The sequence below is a fragment of the Stenella coeruleoalba genome (assembly GCF_951394435.1).
Source record: "Stenella coeruleoalba genome assembly, chromosome: 13".
Classification (NCBI taxonomy): Eukaryota; Metazoa; Chordata; class Mammalia; order Artiodactyla; family Delphinidae; genus Stenella; species Stenella coeruleoalba.
The window spans coordinates 67,693,603-67,711,954 of NC_137159.1; the positions used below are offsets into that span (position 1 = coordinate 67,693,603).

At 36.8% G+C, this 18,352-nt stretch overlaps 1 protein-coding gene across 3 annotated transcripts in view; it reads right to left on the reverse strand.

Moving 5' to 3' along the window:
• SPDYA (speedy/RINGO cell cycle regulator family member A) overlaps positions 1-16,460 on the reverse strand; it is a 33,780-nt gene extending 17,320 nt beyond the window's left edge. Inside the window, exons 1-6 of one of the 3 annotated variants that reach the window (XM_079940262.1) lie at positions 16,336-16,460; positions 13,663-13,744; positions 12,242-12,494; positions 10,157-10,215; positions 7,698-7,783; positions 3,026-3,197 (exon numbers count right to left, since the gene is read on the reverse strand). In XM_079940262.1, coding sequence (XP_079796388.1) covers positions 3,026-3,197; positions 7,698-7,783; positions 10,157-10,215; positions 12,242-12,494; positions 13,663-13,680 — 588 coding nt within the window. In that variant the 5' untranslated portion in view covers positions 13,681-13,744; positions 16,336-16,460. Of the gene's footprint in view, positions 1-3,025; positions 3,198-7,697; positions 7,784-10,156; positions 10,216-12,241; positions 12,495-13,662; positions 13,823-16,335 lie in introns of those variants that run through there. The other 2 variants (XM_079940263.1, XM_079940261.1) reach the window with 2 other exon arrangements.
• Between the last annotated feature and the right edge of the window lie 1,892 nt (positions 16,461-18,352).

Here is an 18,352-nt window from a genome sequence, read left to right on the forward strand (position 1 = left end):
AAAAATAAATGAATTAATAAATTCCTACCCCCAACATCCAAAAAATAAAAGAATTGTTTTTTTAAATTTTATTGATTTTTGGCTGCATTGTTGCTGCACACGGGCTTTCTCTAGTTGCGGCGAGTGGGGGCTACTCTTCGTTGTGGTGCACAGGCTTCTCATTGCGGTGGCTTCTCTTTGCTGCAGAGCACGGGCTCTAGGCATGCGGGCTTCAGTAGTTGTGGCACATGGGCTTAGTTGCTCCGCGGCATGTGGGATCTTCCCAGACTAGGGCTCGAACCCATGTCCCCCACATTGGCAGGCGGATTCTTAACCGCTGCACCACCAGGGAAGCCCAAGAATTGTTTTATAGTTTTGTTTATTTAAAAAAAGTTTTTAATCAAGTATAGTTGATATACAATGTTTCAGGTGTACAGCAAAGTGATTCAGTTATATATTTTTTCAGATTCTCTTCCATTATTGGTTACTACAAGATATTGAATATAGTTCCCTGTGCTATACATTAGGTCCTTGTTGTTGTTTGTCTTCACAGATAAGAAGGTATGAAAAAGAATCAGAAGCTTTAAGTTCCATTCATTCTGTCAGTCAGCTATATTTACTGAGCGCCTACAAGTCAGGCACTGTTACTGCATTCCTCTCTCCCTTCATCCCTAGGCAACCACTTTGTCACTTTGGATTATATATTCTTTACAGTTGATATAAATGAAACCATACAATATGTGGTCCTTTGGGGACTGGCTTCTTTCATTTAGCATAATGTTTTCAGGGTTCATCCACTTTGTAACATGTATCAGTACTTTATTCCTTTTAATTGTCAAGTAATATATCATTGTATAGATATTTTGTCGATCCATTAATTAGCTGCTGGACATTTCGACTGTTTTCACAACTATTGACTATTATGAATAAGGCTGCTTGCTATGAACATTCATGCACAAGTTTTTGTGTGGACATAGTTTTCATTTCTGTTGAGTATAAAACTAGGAGTGGAATTGCTGGGTCACATGGTAACTCTGTTTAGCATTTTGAGGAAATGCCAGACTGTTTTCCAAAGCAACTACATGATTTTACAATCCCACCAGAAGTGTATAAGGATTCCAATTTCTCCACATCCTTACCAATACTTGTTATTGTCTGTCTTTTTTTAAAAAAAATTATAGTCATCCTAGTGGGTATAAAGTGATATCTCCTTGTGTTTTTGAGTTTGCCATTTTTCTGATGGCTAATGATGTTGAGCATCTTTTCATGTGCTTTTATGCCCATCTGAATATCTTTTTTGAAGAAATACATATTCAGATCCATATTCTTCATATTTTGAAGAAATACATATTCAGATCCTTTAAAAAATTGGGTTGTCTCTTTAATACTGAGTTGTAAGAGCTGTTTATATATTTTAGATATAAGTGCCTTATAAAACAGATGATTTGCAAAATTTTTCTTCCAGTTTGTGGGTTGTCTCTTCACTTTCTTAATGGTGTCCTTTGAAGAACAAAAGTTTAAAATTTTGATGATGTCCATTTTATCTATATTTCCTATTCTTGCTTGTGCTTCTGGTATTATATCTAAGAAACCTAATCCAAGGTCATGAAGATGTAACCCCTATGTTTTAAGATTTTTATAGTTTTTAGCTCTGAAGTCTCCCCTCAGGTCTGACACTAATCCATTAATTGGTTCCTTTGGCCTGTAGTCATTAAACTAGATATGACTTCATTTTTTTTTTTTTTTTTTTTTTTTTGGCTGCGTTGGGTCTTCGTTGCTGCACGCGGGCTTTCTCTAGTTGCAGCGAGTGGGGACTACTCTTCTTTGCGGTGCGCGGGCTTCTCATTGCGGTGGCTTCTCTTGTTGCGGAGCACGGGCTCTAGGTGCGCAGGCTTCAATAGTTGCAGCATGCAGGCTCGGTAGTTGTGGCTACATGGGCCCTAGAGCACGCAGACTTCAGTAGTTGTAGCGTGTGGGCTCGGTAGTTGTGGCTCGTGGGCTCTAGAGCAGAGGTCCCCAACCTTTTTGGCACCAGGCACTGGTTTCATGGAAGACGATTTTTCCACTGGTGGGGGTGGATGGTTCAGGTGGTAATGCGAGCAATGGGGAGCGGCAGACAAAGCTTCGCTCACTCCCCCACTGCTCACTTACTGCTATGTTGCTCAGTTCCTAACATGCTGTGGACCAGTACCAGGGGTTGGCGACCCCTGCTCTAGAGCGCAGGCTCAGTAGTTGTGGCGCATGGGCTTAGTTGCTCCACAGCATGTGGGTTCTTCCCGGACCAGGTATTGAACCTGTGTCCCCTGCATTGGCAGGCGGATTCTTAACCACTGCGCCACCAGGGAAGTCCCATATGACTTCATTTAATTACAGCATTATCTAGCCCACATTTACCAAACTTCTTTGAACTAGTACTGGCTTATAGTGATCATTGCCTTCCATTTAATTTTCTACTCCAAATTTTTTTAGTTTGAAACATTAACTTTCTTTACTGAAAACCAGAACATTAGATAAAATAATCTTTTAACTTTTAGTGTCTTTCTGCTTTATATTAATAGAATCTGGCATCAAGGAAACTTTATGTATGCTTTATGAAAAGAGGTATAGTTTTTAAACTTATTTTATACCATGTAGTTCACATTTAACCTTGGGAACTTGAAATTTTGATACTTCAACAGAAATTATTTAATGGAAATTATTATTCAGCTCCAATGTTATTACCATGATGTATTTTGGAATGTGCATGCTATTCTTTCCCAATATACTGGTGATCTTTTTAGAGAAACACTCTAAAATAAAAATACTTTCTACAGAACTAGGCTGCTCTGAAAAACAGAAATGACAATTTTTAATTATTGTGGTATAAAATTAAAACATCAACATTGTAATATAAAAGTTGTACTCATGTTAATCATCAAGGTTAATGGTTTACACTTCATATACAAAAAAAAAGTGAAACATTAGAAGCACATTAAAAAACATAAAAGGAAAACTACATAAAGAGAAGACAGAGATTATATATATAAAACGCATGTAAAAATCTTACCTCCTCACAGCATCGCCGGCTTACAATAGCCCTATAGTCAATTCTATCCCAGAGTTTGTCCCTTAACTTTAAGAAATCAGGGAATAATTTTCTCCAGTTTTTCCCTAAAGCCCATGGAAAAATTTCATATTTGGATTCTTCTTCATCTTCTTCAACTGTATTGGCCAGATACCTAGCAAAGAAGACCAACAACTCAAAAAAGAAATGGGTAAAGGACAGGAACAGACAGTTCACACACACACACACACACCCCAACTTGTTTATAAACACATAAAAGATGTTCAACCTTATGCATGATTAAAGAAAGGTAGGTCAAAAATAGAGATACAGTGAATTTTACCTTGTTGAGTTCTGGATACTTTTATATTCCTATCAATCTTGAGCTTTGCTCTGGGATGCAGTTATATGGAAACGGTCTGATCCTTTCAAGTCTTGCTTCATGATTTGTTAGGTGGATCTGGAGCAATGTTCAGTCTAGGGCTAATTTCTCCCCACTAAGGCAAGACGTTCCTGAGTACTGTACTCAGTACTGAATTACTCAGTGTGAATTATAAGTTTTTTCAGTCTGGCTGGTGGGAACAGGCACTATTTCCAGCCCTGGGTGAATGTTAGTCACTGTGTTCCCTCTATTCTTACAGTCTTTCCCTACACTCAAATACCTGAGGGGGAATCAGGCATGCATAAAAGCAGGAAAACCGGACAGATAAGAAGAATCATCAGTCAATCAAAACTGACCCACATGATAGAAGTAACAGACAAGGATACTAAAACAGTTATAATTATTCCAGATGTTCAAAAAGATTAGACACATTGAAAGTATACCTCTAGAGATGAAAACTATGTGTACAATGAAAACTACATTGAGTGGGGTTAACAGCAGATTAAATTTTGCAGAGGAAAAGAATTGTGCATTGAAGACATAGCAATATAAACTATCTAAAATGAAACACAGAAAAAAGGAAACAAAAATAATGAACAGAGCATCAATAAGCTGCGAGACAACTTTAAGCAGCCTAATAAAGGTGAAATTGCAATCCCTAAAGGGTGGTGGCTGGACAGAAAAAACATTTGAAGAAATAATGACTGAAAATTTTCAAAATTTGATGAAAACTATAAACCCACAAAGAATCTCAGTGAACTCCAAAGCACAAAACATGAAGAAAATTATACTAAGGCATATCATAATTAATTACTTAGGACCAGTAATAAAGAGAAAATCTTAAAAGCAGTCAGAGAAAAAAAATAAGACATGTTAGATAACACAGGAACAGAGATAAGGATGGAGCAGATTTCCCACTGGAAACAATGCAAGCTCCATAGATGACTTTCTAAGAAAAACAGGCGACTCACAATAAAAAAAAATTACAAAACATACAAGGGAACAAGGCACCATGAACAGAAACAGTCCCTGAAGTGTGAAGATACTGGAATTAAGAGACAAACACCCAAGAAAAGGGGGTCTTAAAAGCAATCAGAAAGGAAGGCAAATGATCCCAAGTGGAAGGTTTGAGATGCAAGAAGGAATAGTAATCAAAGATATATAGATATATGGGCAAATCTAAACAAATGTTGAATTTATAAAACAACAATAATAATGTCTAACATTTTGGAGGGCATCAGGTAGAACTAATAGAATTGCAAAACAAGAGAATAGAAGTTGGGAAGAGTGATTAGAGTTAAAATGCTTAAGGGTCTTATAATTAAAAATAACTAGGGCAATTGCTAAAAGAATAGATATAGAATGTAAGATTTCCAAACATGTAGAGGAAAAAAAGGTGTCAAAAGTAAAAATATTAAAATCTCAATCAAAAATAAGATTAAAATGGAGGGGAAAGAAGAAAGAAAAAAATGGGACATACACAAAATACACAACAAGATGGTAGGAAAAAATGCAAATATATAAGAAACAATAGAATATTATTCTGCAGTGAAAATGAACTATAGCTACATGTATCAATAGAAATGAATCTCAAAATAATATTATAAAGCAAAAGAAGAAAGTTACAGAAGAATGATAATGGTAATTATGGTGTATAATTATTTTATTATATAGCCCCCAAATAGGAATAACCAAATAATATATTATTTAGAGGTATATACATAGAATAAAGAAAAGTAAGAAAATGATTACTTGTGGAAGGGAGGGGGCTCTAATTGGGAAACTGTGTGCTGTGAGTTTCTAAGATTTTGGCAATGTTCTATTCTTGAGTCATGGGTACATGAGTATTTGTTTTGCTTCTATTCTTTTACACACACATACGTATACATTCCATATACTCTTTTGTAAATATTTCACATTAAAAAAATTTTAAAGGCACAGAAGTGTATAGTACATCTCTATTCATGTAATATACACACTGGTTCATATATAGAAAATTATTCTAGACACATACAGATGAAACTGTTAACTGTCCTTGAGGAGGGAGGTCAAGGTCTTGAGATATGAGGAAGACTTACTTTTTTTTTTTTTTTTTTTTTTTTTTGCGGTAGGCAGACCTTTCACTGTTGTGGCCTCTCCCGTTGCGGAGCACAGGCTCCGGACGCGCAGGCTCAGCGGCCATGGCTCACGGGCCCAGCCACTCCGCAGCATGTGGGATCCTCCCGGACTGGGGCACGAACCCGCGCCCCCTGCATCGGCAGGCGGACTTTCAACCACCGCGCCACCAGGGAAGCCCCCAAGACTTACTTTTAATTGTATACCCTCCTATATATATTTTTTAACCATGTGCATATTCATATTTAGTTACATTAATATAAAATGAGTACGTACATATTTTTATCCTCCCTTAAAATAACTATTTTAATATTACCTTATATTACATTATATATATATATATAACCTTATTATAAAGCACCTCATTGTTAAACCCATTCAGTTATATGAGTCAAATCATGTCCTTTGTGAAATTACATAAAGTAATTTCTCACTTAAGTATCCCTGAGAGTTCTTAGTAAACTGTAGATAGAGCTGAAGGTTGGCCCCTTTCATGCTTGCAGATTAATGAAAAATCTATAATGGACTATGGTACTCCAGTATCAGGACCACATTATTATTCTATTCTATATTAACAATTTTTCAGCCTCAAGGTAATGAAATATCTGTCTCTTACACATGTAAGTTGTCTTCTAATTTGAAATAGATTTTTCTTGGAGCAGAGTCCATTTCTTTTGCATAGGGTTAATTATGTTTATTCAAATAAAGAATTAAGAACCTCCTATGTCAGCCACTGAAGTATGCAAAAAAAGTAAGATACACATTCCTTGCCCTTAAGGAGTCTACAGTCAAGTAGAAAAGGCAATCAAGTATGAAATAAATACATAACTGAAAGAGGATATAGGAAAATGATAATAGAAATTCAGAGTGTTATAAGAATATATAGAAAGGAAAAGGAGTTGAGTTAGAACTGTGGCTGAGAAAATATTTAATGAGAACTATTGAGTGAGGTTATATCAAAAGAATGATTAGATATAAAAATGTAAATTATAATTCATGTTACTTTTCATATGGAGCTTATAATACAACATGCAACGCAACCTGACATGCTACTACACAGTGTAAGCTAACACAGTGCTTTGCTGGTAATAACATTACAAAACTTGTCAAATCCAATTTGGGGCATCTGGTAAGATTTAAATAAAGTTTCTTTTGGTTTGTTTTCAATTTTCACGTGAGAAAAAAAACTATAAAATAGATATTGCATCAACATACAGATATAATACTAAGAGACACGTAAACAGCAGCTTAGTGTTAAATGGCTGAATGGCCATTGGCAAGTCACACCTGAATTTGCTGATTAACTTTTGTGACCTTGGAAAGTATTTAATCTTCCTCAGTTTCAATTTCCCCATCTGTAAAATGGAGATAATTAAAAAAATGTATCTTATAGGGAAGATTAGATGAGTTTATAGAAAACATTTTTGTGGTACCTTGCACATATCAATATTAGCTAATACTATTATATTCCCCCCATTTAGCAATCATCAACTCAAATTTTATATTGAGTTCATATTTTCCTATGCATGGGGAAATGTGTCTGCTGAAAACATGCAAAGATAATTTCTTCTAGTCCTATTTCTTGAATCACTCTTTGATTCTGAATTAAACAGACTTTAAATAAATTCTTCAGTGCTAATGGTTGTTGTGGTATTCAATTTAAATATTTTTATATGTAGTTCCCTAGTTAGGTACTTAAAATTATATTCATATATTCCAAACTGCAGCATTATATCCAGGTACTAGGTAGAAAAGGTTTTGATATTGAGATGTCTAGAGCATTTTCCACAAGCTGTTCAGTGTAAAAGGGCAATAATGATAATTTTTACTATACATTACATTTCAAAGAGAATATTCTGGCTTTTAAAAAAATCTCTAAGTCCAAAAGAGGAAAATTTGGGATAATTTATGTGGAACACTATATAAATTATGGAAATGTGAAAGGTACAATACAAACTCAAGTGGAATACTGAATAATAAATGTTAGGCATATGGCAGGATAAGACCAGTGAAAAGAACATAAGAATATCCTATTAAAGTAAAAAAACATATAGCTTTTAAACAGGAAGGCCTATTCAAAGATATACATCAGGTTTTAAACAGCCTCTATTTTAAATAAGGTATTGTATATATTATAAATAACTAGCACAAAAATCACTTAGTAGAAAGCATACTTACAGAGCAATAAAGAAATTTATCCTGGTATGCTCATTTATAGTAAATTTAGCTCTCTTGAAATAAACAAAGGTCATAGCCAAAAGATACTATAGGGAAAAAAGTTAAAAGTTAATATTAATGTTTTGCTTTCATAGTAAAACTGCTTTAAAATAGTTATGTTTATAAGCTAAAATAAAGCATTATTTATCCTTATTATAGAATTAGCTATTTATTTGAGTCCTTATTTTTTGGCTTTCTTTAATCCATATGAACAGTGAGAAATAGTTCTGGGTCATTTATGATTAAATTATAATTTTATAATTATAATTTTAACCTCTAAATTTTATTATTGCCATCTATTCAGACCTATAGAGAAGCTGAAATAATAATCAAGTGAATAACCACACATCCTTCACCTAGATTCACCAATTGTTTTTCTGTTGCCACACTGGCTTGATGTATGTGTATATGCAAAAATTTTTCCCCTCAACCCTTTGAGTTAGTTGCAGACATCCATACTCACTTTTGAAAATAATTTTTGAAAAATAACTTCTAACCAGAAATTAGAACAACATGGCTCTATTTTCACTGGAATAAAAGTGTTTTAAATGTACTATTAGGAAGACATATGTCTAGCCTGCTATTAGGACCCATGCCAGGTTCTGCCTGTTCTGCAAGTTAAAAACAAGTTATGATACTGATATATTGATAATAGACTCCCTTTCATAAAATGCCTAATTCATGCTACCTTCACAGGTTTGGCCACAAAGGTGATTCCAAATTTTCAAGGTAACTTTCAGTAGAGGATTCTTGATATATTGAGTGTTAAGATACAGTACTCCTGGCTACTTTAAAGGCACTGCCCCCTGCTGTCCAACAACTTTAATTACTGTAAGGTGCTTAAATTTGTAAAATTTAAAACTTTAGAACTCCACATGAACTGGATATTTTACATTAAGGCATTACTGTCAATTTTTAAAAGCATCAGTGACACTGATTATGTTTAAAAAGATCTCACCTTTTAGAAGTACATCGTTAAATATTTATGGATAAAATGTTAGGATGTCTGGGATTTGCTTCAAAATAATCCACGTTTGGGGAGAGAGATTAGAAGAAATAAGAATGGCCATGAGTTGATCATTGTTTTAGCTGGATGACAGGCACATGGAGGGTCTTTGTTCTATTCTCTCTACTATAAGTTGTATGTTTGAAATTTTCTAAAAATTTTCAAAATTAAAAAAACCCTCTGATTTTATTTTTATCTTAAGCTTAAAATAAGAGTTCACATCAATATGAAATTAGTGGGTATTTAATCATGAGCTAGTCTTCTGTTCATTCCCTTTTCTGTTGGTTGGCACATTATTTATTTATTTATTTATTTTTGGTTGCTTTGGGTCTTCGTTGCTGCATGCCGGCTTTCTCTAGTTGCAGCGTGGGGGGGCTACTCCTCGTTGTGGTGCGCGGGCCTCTCACTGCGGTGGCCCCTCCCGTTGCAGAGCACGGGCTCCAGGCATGCAGGCCTCAGCAGTTGCAGCATGCAGGCTCAGTAGTTGTGTCTCGCGGGCTCCAGAGCGCAGGCCCAGCAGTTGTGGCACATGGGCGCAGATGCTCCACAGCATGTGGGATCTTCCCGGACCAGGGATCAAACCCATGTCTCCTGCATTGGCAGGCGATTCTTAACCACTGTGGCACCAGGGAAGTCCCATAGCATGTTATTTTAAATGTAATACGAAGTCATGCTGAATTTTCTGATATGACTAACTGGTCTAAGATGACATTTATAAAGCTGAAATTCTAACTGATCAGCTAAACCTAAATAGTATAGAAACATCACAATCCCTAGTATATAAGTCAGCATCATGATGTTCTTTTATGAAACACTGATTCCTAAATAAAGAACATGATAAACTAATTTTACTCTACAAGATTATTGGGATTTGTTTTATCTAAATTATCTACAAAATATTAAAATGTGTAACAGACTGCCTTAGTGGAATGAATCTCAGATATTATTACCTGATAAAAAGTAATAATTCTGATCAAAACATATTAAGCCTAATATAGCCAATATTTTATAACTATAAATGGAGTATAACCTTTAAAAATTTTGAATCATTATAGTGTACACCTATAACTGATATACATCAACTAAATTTCAATTAAAAAAAAACCCAAAACAGAACAAAAAAACCCCCAACCACCCAAACAAAGAACATATTAAGTCTATATTGATTCTTGTTTTAAATCAAACAGATATGGGTTTAAGGTCATTTAATCAATAATATTTCACAATGCCTCAAGTATAGATAGAATGAATCTATGTTGTATGCTAATGGATTCCACTTTGAAGGAGCAATGTAGGCTAGTTCTTTTCCTAACCTTAATTAATAAGATAGAAAATCCTAATAAGCTTCATTAAAGTCCTGATAGCCTAGTAACATAATAATGCTGGTTAATGATTATACTGTTAACAAATTTACCTTGTCTGCAATTTTACAGCAGCAGTCCATCCACAAGAAATCTTGAATTAAGTCGTCATCTACAACAAAAGATAGCTATGACTTGTCTTTTGAAAACAGGTGGTTTCCTTTTGAAGAATTAACTTTTACATAAGACGATGACAAATGATGCTTAGAAATCAAACAAAAATGGCAGGACCAGGGTTGTCCAAGGTGTAGTTTTCAGTTCTTTAGCGTGTTTGCCATTGCAAGCGCTGTACAAAAAGCTACTGCTTTATTCTTTGGCTTCCCATCTGATTTGCCTTAATATATAGCCCAGACTGCAGGAAGAATGATAGAACTGTTTGATTTATTGAATATTTCTATAGCTCTTTTAGAAATATGTCTTGGGTAGCTCTAGATGAGCCTTTGTTGTTTTCCAAAATCAATCTTTAACAGGTGGAAATGGAATCTGATAAAAGATAAGTCTTTAAGACATAATGACTCAATGAATACTCTGTTTTCTAAATATGTTTTACTTTTTTTTTTTTTTAACTACTTTCTCCTTTTAGGTACGGGGTATTTTTAGTTTTGAGTTTTCTCTTCTCCTACTTATCTCTGTCCAATTATCTATTATCCAAATACACATGAAAATATCTATGTAAAGGAGATTCATAATTCATTAGTTATTTATAACTAACATTTAATTTTGGAAAAAACTGAGTATGACAAAAAGATCAACAAACATACTGTTAAAAAATGAATAACATCCAAAAAATAGGTCAGAAACACTCATTTCAATTTTAAAAGGCTAAAATATATAATCCCAAAATATATGGGTAGCTGTCAGAATATAATTTGAGAAAGATCTACTTTTTTCCATTTCCCCCTGCATTTTAAGTTAAATAAGCATAACTTCTTGTTATATCCTAGAAATATCATCAATGTAGTCAAATAAATGGAAAGTTCCAAGTATAAGTACTGCTTTTTTAAGAATAATTAATTTCTGCCTTGTTAATTCCATTTCTATTTCTTAAATTACCTAAAATGGTAAAGCCATGTATTTTCTCCTATTTCTCACATTCAGTTACAAATAATAATAAAGTTTGTGGGTAATAACTTCACTCTACTCTTAATAAAGAGAGAGGGAAACTTTTATTAACAGTATTCTAGATCCTGACAAGGAACATCTTTATAGTTCAACATTTTCTACCTGTATTATTTACATTTTGTCTTCTATTATCTTATTTTGCTTTTCTTTAAATCTTAACCAGCTTGCCCTCCTTTTTTTTTTAAAGATTTCTGTCCTCTCAGCAGGGCAAACACTCTTGTCCCCAACTCTCTCCTCCTTTATGCATATGCTTTCCTCTATAAGCAAGGAAGGCTGTTACCTGGATCTACCAGACAGTGATAGCTACTTGATTTGATTCAGTCCCGCAGATACTTACCAGAATCCATCTATCCAACCCTTTATTCCGTCTACCTTACTGCCTTACCTCAAAAAACAAAAACCAATCCTCTTTCTTGGCCAGTAGAAGTACTATAAAGAAGTTTCTTTTTGGCTATGTTTAAGAGGCTTATTAGCAAAGTAGCACTGTTTCATGATCTGAACAAATTCAAACTCAATTTCATTACATGAGCATGATGATAAAGCATAGTTAATTTTTAATAATATTCCCCAGATATAATACTGAAACTGCTCTAGGTTGACTAACCTTGCCAGTTTGCTCAGTTTCAGCACTGAAAGTCCTGGGAAACCCCTCAGGCCCAGTGACACTGGGTCAGTTAGCTCACCTGAGACTTTATGTAGTATTTATACTTTAGGTCAAACAAAACTCATGCTATGACCTTGAACTGCCCAGAATTTACATTTGACACTTGAATTTAAGTAGTCTAAAAGCTAGATGATGAATTTCTACTCTAAAAGTAATCAAAACAAACAAAAATCCAGCATTGAGGGGGAAAAAAAAAAAGGACTAAGGAAAACAAAAGGCAAATTTGGTTGGAGATAGAAAATCTGACATAGAAAATAACAGTATCCTCTTTATTATAAAAATGATAAAATAGATCTTATATTCTTATTTTTAAGTATTCTATAATTACCCCATTACAATATTTTAAACCTACCAAATAATTTAAAGAAAGCAGTCATTTCCTGACGCTGTATAACTAGACAGGGTCCTTTGGGGCGTTTAGACTTGTCGCTATTATGTGCATTTTTTTCAGATGCTGGCCAACTATCCTTAAAAATAGGACGCTTCAGGTTAATGGGTTTTTTAGGCTGATGTGATCTATTTGACTCTGATTTTACATGTACAGTGACAGTAGGTGGTGTCTCACAACATAGCTGATTATGCCTCATTTTGGTTTCCCACAATTCCTGTAAAAATAAAACACACAGTTATTTATCACACTCTTGTTCACTTCTATATAAAAACAACAGATTGGATGACACTATCAGATGCAGTCATAGGAAATGTTACTGAACTTGCTACTAAAATGTTAGTTATGACAATGACTCACATGAGAAACTGCTTTTAGAATTTAGTACCAAGAAAAGCTATGCTTCCTTTGGGTAACTGATATGCCTTCTCTTCCCAAATAATAAGATCCTGCATACTATTTTGCTTTGACTACTAGGGAACTCAAAACCAAATTTTAAATTATAGAAACTATGCTGAGTTTATAATCTATTTGTGGTATTCCTTTTTCCTGATAATTTTTATTCTGCTTGTATTGACAATTTTATCATATTATTATGTCAGTCAAAGTTTTTATACAATAAGGCAAACTACTTCCAGAACTAAATTATTATCAACATCAATTATTATATTAAAAAGCAATCTCACACACAAAAAAGCATATTTTCTAACTGGTTAATTCCTTGATATGTTATAAAACTCACTGATTCAACAAGCATTGATTGTTATTTATTGAAAAGTTAAATACAATTCTAGCAAAGAAATGCATGGTATAAAGTGCATTGAGGGATTCTCATAAATTGGTCACTTTAATATCTTCTTTTTTTACCATCTTTATTGGAGTATAATTCCCTTACAGTGGTGTGTTAGTTTCTGCTTTATAACAAAGTGAATCAGCTATACATATACATATATCCCCATATCTCCTCCCTCTTGCGTCTCCCTCCCACCTTCCCTATCCCACCCCTCTAGGTGGTCACAAAGCACCCAGCTGATTTCCCTGTGCTATGTGGCTGCTTCCCACTAGCTATCTATTTTACATTTGGTAGGGTCACTTTAATTTCTAAAGTTGTGAGTGTATGACTATGCTATTTGAGTGGCCAATTACCAGTGTGAATGAATGTAAACTGTTATAGACTAATAAAAATTGAAACAAAGTTAATCCATCAATATGTAACAATATGCATAATCATTACCATGTTTGGTGGTAATTAGTTCATGTGATTACTAGTTAGCATTACTTTTACGGTCAAAGTACTTATAGGGTAATAGGAAATGTAGTTATGAATAGCCAAAGCAGGAAACTACTCTAAGACCCTAATGAGAACCTCTGAATCCATAACTCACAGTGACCCAGGCAGCCATGCCTCCCTTGATGTTCAAGGAGTCAGGTACAGATTCTCCTTCCTGACCTTCAGCAACTTCCCTGCTGAAGGAAGGAATGGAAAATAAGATTGGATATAGTGGGGCTAGATCAGCACTGTCCAATATAATGTGAGTCATTTTATATTTCTAAAGCCACATTTAAAAAGTACAAATAAGCAAGTGAATTTAATTTTAGGAATGTATTTTATGTAACCTAGTATATCCAAAATACCATTTTAACATGTAATCAATATAAAAACTAATGAGATACTTTACATTCTTTTTTTCATACTAAGTCTTTGAAATCTGGTGTTTACACTTACAGTGTATCTCAATTTTGGATGCTAAATTTCTAACAGTTAAAGTGAAATGTAGTCTTACCAAAACAATGATGTGGTACATAAGGGAAAAATATTTTACACTCCTTCAGTATTTAATTTTAAATTAAATAAAAGTAAAAATTCAATTCTTCAGTTGCAGTAAAAATTCTTCAGTTGCACCAGCCACATTTCAACTGCTCAACAACCACATATTAGACAGTACAGGGCTAGATTATGAAGAACTAGGCAGAGTAAATTATATTAAATTAATTCTATAATCGCTTCTCCTCCCTCTATTTTGCTTCCCTCCTCTCCTCTCATCTTTCTTCCTAGATCCTAAGGTCCAAGCAAATCGAAGGCAATTATGGAGTTGAGGGTGGGGGAGTGCTACAAACTCCATAGAAAAAGGAATGCGTGATTAATTGTGCCTTGAGACTTGTGTTAAGAACGTTTTGCTACTTCCTGCCCGCCTCATCTGGGAGACAGCTGGAGGTCTCATCTGCATCTTTTTTTTTTTTCCCCCTCAAAGAAAGAGCAACCTTACAAATCTAGATGGAAAAAACTAAATAGTCAGGATTCTCACATTGGGGTGTGGGGGCAGGCTTGGGGGAGTGCGGGACAGATGTGCCAGAATATAGAATGGTTGTGGCATATCTCCCAGGATGTCAGTTTTACTTAACGTTATTTAATATTAAGTAACTTAAAAGCGTTGCTTTGTTAAAACAACCTTGGATATATCATGAAATAGAATGCAAATGTTCTATCAATCAAAAAAATAAATATGTTTTACACTATTCTGCTTCATATAAAATTTGAGAAAACAGAAAGAGGAGGAAATTCCTCAAATAGAGATTCACTGAGATTAATAACCAAACACTGGCAGGAGGGTTATGGAGAAGGACCTTAAGGAGAGAAGCTATCAATGCAACATTTTGGTCAAATTCCAACTTGAGGTAACTTCTATTTTTGCTCTTCATTTAGACATACTAAAAGAATGACAACAGTCAAATTATTAGTAGTATTTTTTAAGTTTGGCCGGCCGCACGGCTTGCCGATCCTATTTCCCCCACCAGGGATCCAACACGGGCCCTGGCAGTGAAAGCAACGATTCCTAACCACTGGACCGCAGGAGAATTCCCAAGAATTTTTTTTTTTTTTTTTTTTTAAGACAGAGGATTTTTCAGCACGACACAAGGCAGAGGGACAGAGCCACCTGAGAATATACGTTAAAATACTGGAGAATAGACCTGGATGAAGACCTGATTCTCACTAGCGATTGGGTCTTAGGCTATTTAACTTTTGGGAGCCTCCATTTTCTCACTTGTGATACTGAGATAATAAAAGCAGCTATTTTTTTTTAGAACCTGGTACATAGTAAGTATTCAATTAAAGTTACTTACTAGGCATTGTTAATAATACATATTTTGTAGGCTTAGTGAGGAAAGGAACTATACGGATAATGCACAGTGCTGAATGCTTAGCAAAATCTCAATACATGGCAGCACTATTATTGTATCTTTTTTACAGGAAGGGTGTCTTCGAAAGAAAGAAGAGTCCCAATGTGACAGAAAACCAAATTTCACCTCAACTAGTACATGTAATTTAAATGTTAAAATTTTATTGGTAACAGAGACCATAGGTATTTTTTTAATGTGCTCATGATAAAGAATAAAATTTGTAGAGACAGGATCTCAATTTTAACATAGCATGGGTTTATCAGTCTTTAAATGTTAAATTACTTCTAAAGTTTTTTTATTTATTTATTTTTTAATAGAAGCTAGTTGGCCTCCAGTCGTACTGGAAATGTAAGAAAGGGACATTAGTAAATTTTGATAAATGGGCCAAGGGAAAAGGCAGGTGGGCGGGCGTGCTGCGGGAAGGCACGAGCTCTTTCCTAAGGGCCTTCCTTCCCGAGGAGGGGAGCGCCCGCTGAGGAGAGGGCACGGCTAGCACTTGGGGACGCATCTCCCCCCAACCCCTTTGTCCCCTCCCCTCCCCCGCCCACTAGTGAGCACGACCAGCTGAGCCAAAGAGCACTGTGCCGGCGAAGCCCGACAAACCCGGCCGAGGGGGGCGCCCCGCCTCCCTCTTTCTACTTCGCCTCCGTCCTCGGCCCCGCGGCCCTGCGCCGGCAGGCGCCGTACGACCGCGACGCCCCTCCTCCCCGCCGGCACCTGAGGCGGGGAACTCACGGGCGGAAGGGGCCAAGACGCCGCCGCTACCTCACACACCGAGGGTGGCGTCGTTGGGGGAGAGAGGGGACGGAGGAACCAGGCACAACCAAAACTGGAGAGTTGCCGGCGAGGCCCGAAGCCAGGGCGCGAGCGGAGAGTACCTGCGGAAAACCGAGGCTAGTGAGCGGGGGCCGGGCCGGCGGGCAGCCTTCCCCAGACGTCCCAGGCCTCAGACGGTTGCTCTCAGGTTACTCCACCGCGGCACGGCGGGCTCGGAGACCTCCCGCCAACCCGGAGCGAGGCCGGCGCGGGCCAATCAGCGCGCAAAGCCTGTCTCCGGGGGGCGGGGCCAGCCCAAGGCACGCGCGCCTCCCCTCCCACCTCGCGCTGCACTCGCAGCCTCAGCCGCCTGCCCACCTTGTCGCGTTACCCGGCCTTGCTTTCCCTCCCGGCAAGGTCCTGGTAAAACGCCTCGACACTCCCAGACCGCTTCTTGCCTTCTAATGTAACGCCTTACCCTTGGACACTTACCAAAGTCAGGCTTGGATTAGAGCCATTTATCTTCCCTGCTGCGAGATGGAGAGGCCCTGCCGGGCTGGGACGTCGGGTCTTAACTTACCCCTCCTCCACCGCACCGGGCACACACACTGGCAGGAACGCGGTAAACGGAGACGTCAACAGCAGGAGGACGAAGAATCAGAGGTGAACTTCGCAGCAGCAATTGTAAATTACTGCTACGTTAAAATAACTGTAGAAACAGAGGAAGAGACAACCTAAACCAAAAAAGAAAGGTGTGAGCACCGTGGCTCTTTGTGAGAAGGGGTAATGTTATTCTATCCTGTTAAATCTATTGTTCCAAACTAATTTCTTCTACAGGAACCTTTTCTTTTTGACCTGGTGCCTGGGATGTAAGGTGCTTAATAAATGTTTGTTCAATGAATAAGTAAAAGGATTCTTCGTAGCTTTTAAATTTTGTACGTGACATCTTTTACTCTTCGCTTCCCTTCTATCTAATGTATAACCTGCTTTTTTCCCCCTGTTAACGTATCATGGCCTTTTTTCATGTTGCTACAGTCTTTCTGAGTATTCTTAACGACTGCATAATAGTCCAGAGTGGATGGACCAAATGTAAATCATTTTGATATTTGCATTGCTTCTAGATTTTTCAGTTACCACAACTATCACACTTAAAAAGCAATTTGGCCTTGCGTATTTGTGGCACTTCCTAGCAATTAGTTCCTCAGTCAGCAACTCTGAAGAATGAATATTTAGTTCCCTTCTTTCTCGGGCTCTCACACAGCTAGATGATGGCAAAAAATCACCTACATGAAAGAGGACACAATCTGCAAACTCATTTTTCCTTATAAGCATTTTGGATATTTTCCCCATGGCCCTTAAATGGGGGAATGAACCAAGAAGCATAAACTGGTTGTGAAAACCTTAAATACTGATTCTCCTAGGAAAACACTGCTTTGAGCCTCATTCTCTCTTTCCCTGGTGGTTCTCTTTTCCACAAGGTATCAGGGTTTATTGTGATTACTAATTTCCAGCCTTGAGTACACAGAATGTTTACTGAACAATGAATGACTACTACAGGCATACTGCTTTGTTTTATTGTGCTTTGCAGATACTACATTTTTTACAAATTGAAGGTTTCTGGCAATCCTGCGTAGAGCAAGTCTATTAGCGCCACTTTTCCAGCAGCATTTTCTCACTTCATGTCTGTCACATTTGGCTAATTCTTGCAACATTACACACATTTTCATTATTATTATATTTGTTATGGTGATCCATGATCAGTGATCTTTGATGTTACTATTGTCATTATTTTGGGGTACCACAAACGGAGGCCATAAAAGCAAATTTAATGCATCTATAAATGTGTGTTTTGATTGCTCCACTAACTGGCCATTCTCTTGTCTCACTCCCTTTCCTCAGGCCTATTCCCTGAGACACAATGAAATTGAAATCAGGCCAGTTAGTAACCTTACAGTGGCTCCTAAGGGTTCAAGTGAAAGGAAGAGTTGCATGTCTCTCACTTTAAATCAAAAGTTAGGCCTCGGGCTTCCCTGATAGCGCAGTGGTTGAGAGTCCGCCTGCCGATGCAGGGGACACAGGTTCGTGCCCCGGTCCGGGAAGATCCCACATGCCGCAGAGCGGCTGGGCCCGTGAGCCATG